This window comes from Octopus bimaculoides, chromosome 16 (genome assembly GCF_001194135.2).
Source record: "Octopus bimaculoides isolate UCB-OBI-ISO-001 chromosome 16, ASM119413v2, whole genome shotgun sequence".
NCBI classification, from domain to species: domain Eukaryota; kingdom Metazoa; phylum Mollusca; class Cephalopoda; order Octopoda; family Octopodidae; genus Octopus; species Octopus bimaculoides.
Window position 1 is genome coordinate 55,945,034 of NC_068996.1, and position 5,524 is coordinate 55,950,557.

Here is a 5,524-nt window from a genome sequence, read left to right on the forward strand (position 1 = left end):
TATATATATATATATATATATATATATATATATGTATATGTGTATATATATATATATGTATATATATATATGTATATATCATCGCTTATCATCTTCAAGACTCTTGTCACCGCTACAAAATTTCTTGAACCACCATTGTGCTGTATATTCATTAGTGGTTCCTGGGCCAAATGCTTCGTTGATATCGCGAGCTGTTTCAGCAGCTTTTCGGCCTAGCTTGAACTGGAATAAGAAAATTGTGTGAATTTGCTTTTTGTTCATGTTGCATTCAACATTCCAGAAAAAATGGACTAATTATTCAAAAAGAAAAAGAGTAACACGATTAGATAGAGCAAAAAACGGGCTTTAAAATTATATATAAAGTTAAAGTAATTTAACGAGAATTAATTTGAAAATACATCATTTAAATCTAAAATAAAAAATTCCGCAAGAACTTTCTTGACAACCTAATATATGTGTGTGCGTGTGTGTGTGTGTGTGTGTATGTGCCTTTGATTTTGTTCCCATCCACCACTTGACAACTGATGCTGGTCTGCTTTTGTCCTGTAACTGCTAAGTTGCAGGTTGTAAGCAAAAAAATAAATAAATAAGTATTGAGTTTAAATTGCATCCAGGGAGTTCCAGAGTTTTGATGAGAGTGGGACAACTGCTTAGCCACTATTGTTTTGAGGTCTGCTCTGAGCCAGAAGAGCTAGCTAGTTACATATGTACTCAACCAGCCCTGGCTCTGTAGTATGAATGTCTTGTTTTAATAAGTATTGAATTAAAATCTTCCACCAAACCTTAGTCACAATTTATATTCCTAAAATAACTAAGTTATTTTACTAAATTCTTTGTTATATTTAAAGTAATTGAAAGAAATGCAGAACATCTCAACAGAAATATGGTAACAAAAGGGTTAATCTGGTGTTTGAATCATAAATTTTGATTGGAAGGTTTTAATTTAGATCACTTTAAAACGATTAAACACGAAGTATTCCTTTATTCATTTATTTCTTTCCATTTTCCTTTTTAGGAGACAAGTATTGAAAATAACAAGTGGAATTGAAATTCCAGGAGTAATTCGTTGGGAGCTCTTGCTGTTCTTAATCTTTGCATGGTTGATAGTATTTCTCTGTTTGTTTAAAGGAATTGAAGTTCTTGGAAAGGTAATTACATTTATTACACTTGTTGTGTCATGTTGTATCCTGTAGTGACTGTGTATTTCTGGTCTTTTGCCTTGCAACCTCAAGATTATTAATCATTGATGTTACCTTTTGGATAGGAATACTGAGGGTTGGTGACAGGAAGGGCATCCAGCTGTAGAAAAATCCACCTTTATAAATTTTGTTTAACCCATACAAAGATGGAAAATTGGACATTAAATGATGGTGATGCAAAATTAGAGCATCTTAGATGTGTATTTGATTCAGGATCAGTGTCCCAAATCTGGATGCTGCATCATTTATGATGGTGTCTTAACCAAGAAATACAGTCTTATAGTATGCTAATAGTATGCTTACTTTTACAAAGTCAGCCATACTTTTACCTAAGATTAGATTACTGAAAAATTGTCTTCCATCCATTCATCTTTGCCCGCTACTCTTGGGAAGATCATTGAGGCAGTAGAGTGGTCAGATACCCACTTTATAGAGTTCTATAAGAAGCAATCTTCATTTGACTTTTTCACTGGATTCCTAAGCATGACCAACTGTGACAATGGATACTATCTAACCAGTTCACTTGTCTGTAGTATCAAAGCTGTAGTCTTTCAATGTATTATAGTGGTTTCAACCTGGAGAGACTCATTGATTTCCAAGTTACATCCCCTGTTGAGAAACATTACTCTTAGAGATCCTCTCAAACCTCCCCCCACTTCCCATTTTGGTCACTTGAATTCATGATCGTGCTCTTTCAGTGATTACCCAACAATCATGTCCATAGGTGAGGATAGGCACAAAAACCAAGTTGAAGATGAGTTTGGCTTTTTTTTACCAACCATTTTTCTTCTGAGGAATGAATGGAATGGTGGAGCTGCTGCCTTCCTGTGCCAATACCTGCAATTCTAGAATCTAATTCAACCTCCTGCTCTCCATCACTTAAGAATACGACCGTGAGAGCCTTAAACTTCTCCATTTGTTTCAAAGATGTTACATTAACATGCAGAGTGCACTGAGAAGTCTTTCTTAAGAGGACCAATGTCCCAGTCTTTGGAGACATTGCTTGTATTTGCATTATCTCCCATTCACGACCACAGGTGAGGATAGGCACAAAAATTGAATTGTTGTGACTAAATCATATTATTCTTCAAGATTGTTGCTTTTTTTTTCTTTCTTTACTGTTGGTTTTTATTTTTAATGTTATCAACAAATTTCCACTTTTTTTTGCAGTTGATGCATTTTGCTGCCCCTTTCCCTTATTTTGTCCTCTTCATCCTTCTCATTCGTGGGGTCACGTTACCTGGGTCTTTGGAAGGCATAAAATTTTATATAATACCAAGGTTTGAGGAACTTAAGAAATTCCAAGTAAGTACTATTTTTTGTTGTTTTATTGTTTTTGTTTTTGTTATTGTAGAGGCACAAGCATGGCTGAGTGGTAAGACGTTTGCTCCCAACCACATGTTTCTGGGTTCAGTCTCACTGTGTGGTACTTTGGGCAAGTGTCTTCTATTATAGCCTCAGGCCAACCAAAGCCTTGTAAATGGTTTTGTTAGATGGAAACAGCAAGAAGTCCATTGTATATGTATGTGTGTGCATGTGTGTTTGTGCATGCACACACATGTGTGTTTGTGCACCTGTGTCTCATTGCATTGACATCACATGATGGTTGTTAAATTAGTATCACCATCTTATAAGCAGTGCCGTTCATTTCCATTATTCTGAGGGAGCATTTCAAGCCATAGGGAAATGTAACCTTTCTTGCAAACAGGTGAGGGTTGGTGACAGCAAGGGCATCCAGCCTGAATAAACTCTGTTTGAGCCATGTAAGCATGGAAAAACAGATGTTAAAATGATGATGATGATTGTAGAGGCACTGATAGAAATGGTTGAATGTTAGACAAGATGCATTGTAGTATTTGGTTGTATCCCTTCTTGTTCTGATATCAAATCCCACTGGTCTTGATAATGTCTTTCCTTTCTTCAAGAATTTAATAAAAAAAATTATCAATTAAACAGATAAAACTGATTGACTGCACCCTTCATGAGCATTTCAAGTCCAAAGGAGCATAGCCAAATGAGTACAGTGGGTGTAGCAGAATATTCCAGTCAAGAATTTCCAATTTCTGCTGGGTCTATAAGGAAACATGAAGTGTAACTTTGTCCTGAAGGAAAACGACTCAATTCTGATTAGCCATTTCTGGATGCTTTTCATCAATTGCATCCTTTAACTTGGTTTAATTAGGAACAATAATTGTCTGAATTCAACATCTGGTATTGCAGAACGAGCTTGTAATACATAATACCTTTCCAACCCCACCAGATACAGAATTTCATCTTCGGATACAGACCGGCTTTTGGAGAGATTATTGGTGCTTACAAGCTGGAATTTTACACAATTGTAAACCTCTTCTGTCGGAGTTGACATGGCGATCAGCATACATATTGAAAGTGAGAAGCTTTATGTGGTTTCTCGACTTTCTATGAATAGCAGCCAAATCTTTGCTAAACTACACCATAATATCTAAAAAACAAAAAGGACAACACATTATATAACATAGTTGTGGGTAGACTTTCTGTTTGTGCTTTTCATTCATAATTAGAGCACCAATGCATAGTAATAATCTTCCTAAATGCACAAAACATTCTTTGCATTAATAACAAAACACATTTTAGTGGTGTGTTTCAGGACAAAGTTTATAATATCAAGTATTATATTTTGGCACATGGCCAGCAATTTTGGAGGAGGGGTAAGTTAATTGCATTGCCCCCGACCCCAGAGTTCAACTGGTACTTACTTTATTGAGCCCAAGTGGATGAAAGGCAAAGTCAACCTTTGCAGAATTTGATCTCAGAACATCAGGATGGACAAAATGCTGCTAAGCATTTTGCCCAGTGTGTTAACAAATCTGTCAGCACACCACCTTAGAAAGTATTATAAAGGTTTTGACAATGTTGTGTATACTGATCTCCATAACAACATCAGTGGTAGAAGGTTTCAATTGGCTAAAGTTATATAATAACTTAAATGTAAAAAAACTACATGAAAGCTAAATTTTTTGAAAATAATCTGAAGATGTAAAATGCTTCAAGTGGTTGGAAGAGATATGACATAATCCGTTTGCATGGGAAAGAGGATATAAAATGACACTGATACTTTTGCTTTGCTGCTGAATTGTACAATCACTGGTGTTTGCAGCATGGTTAGTTGCTTGAAACACTTAATCTGAAATGAAGAATGATAACACATTATAAAGAAACACCCTGGTAGTATTTGAACAATAAAATGGTATAATACATAATAGATGTATGCATATATGTATATACACACGGATATATATATATATATATATATATATATATATATATATATATATACACAAATTAAAATCCAGTTAATGGAGAAGTAGCGTTAATATAATTTATTAACTGTAAAAATTCAACATGTTCACTTGCAGCTGTTTCGATTTTGCCCAGAAGAATTAAATTCCAGTAATTAAAACATATTTATAGGGTAAAATCTATATCATATATATGATAATTATCTTTCCCTTCTCTCTTTTTTTCTCTCTGTTATTTTTTTTGTTTCTTTTTTCAAAGGTGTGGGGAGATGCAGCCCTGCAGATATTCTACTCCATAGGTATGGCATGGGGTGGTATTATAACTATGGCAAGTTATAATGAATTTAATCACAATGTTTATAAGTAAGTTGAAATGATTATTATTTACATTATATAATACATAATATAATATTTTATAATATAATCTATGCCAGCATGGAAAATGGATGTTAAAAGATGATGATGATACACACACACACACAGACGCATATACATTTTACTTTACCAGAAGCTATAAATTACATGACTCATAAGAAATGTAGAGTATTCTGTAATACATTATAAGAGAAAGGCTCTGATCTCCAGTACTTTGTCTTGCTTGTTTCTGATCATCATCATCAGCTGAAAAACTGAGCCTGGTTTTCCTTTTAATATCAAAAGGAAAATCTTGCTTGGTTTACAGCTGATGATCAGCTACTCTAAATACTGGAAATTAGAGACTTTCAGATACATATATATATAAAATGTCATCATCATCATCATCATCAGCATCATTATTTAATGTCCATTGTCCATACTGGCAAGAGTTGCACAGTTAGACCAGGGCTGGCAAGGCCAGAAGGCTGCAACAGTCTCCAGTCTGTTTTGTCGTGGTTTCTATGGCTAGATGCTCTTCCTAATACCAACCACTCTAAGTGTGTAATAGGTGATTTTATGCATATGTATGTATGTATATGTGTGTATCCATACATACATACATACATACATACATACATACATACATACATACATACATACATACATATATATATATATATATATATATAT

At 34.3% G+C, this 5,524-nt stretch overlaps 1 protein-coding gene across 2 annotated transcripts in view; it reads left to right on the forward strand.

Moving 5' to 3' along the window:
- Nucleotides 1-5,524, forward strand: part of LOC106872196 (sodium- and chloride-dependent glycine transporter 2) — a 126,224-nt gene that overhangs the window by 81,274 nt on the left and 39,426 nt on the right. For both annotated transcript variants that reach the window (XM_052973786.1, XM_052973787.1), the window contains exons 5-7: nucleotides 1,016-1,148; nucleotides 2,370-2,504; nucleotides 4,737-4,840. In XM_052973786.1, coding sequence (XP_052829746.1) covers nucleotides 1,016-1,148; nucleotides 2,370-2,504; nucleotides 4,737-4,840 — 372 coding nt within the window. The remainder of the gene's footprint in view (nucleotides 1-1,015; nucleotides 1,149-2,369; nucleotides 2,505-4,736; nucleotides 4,841-5,524) is intronic.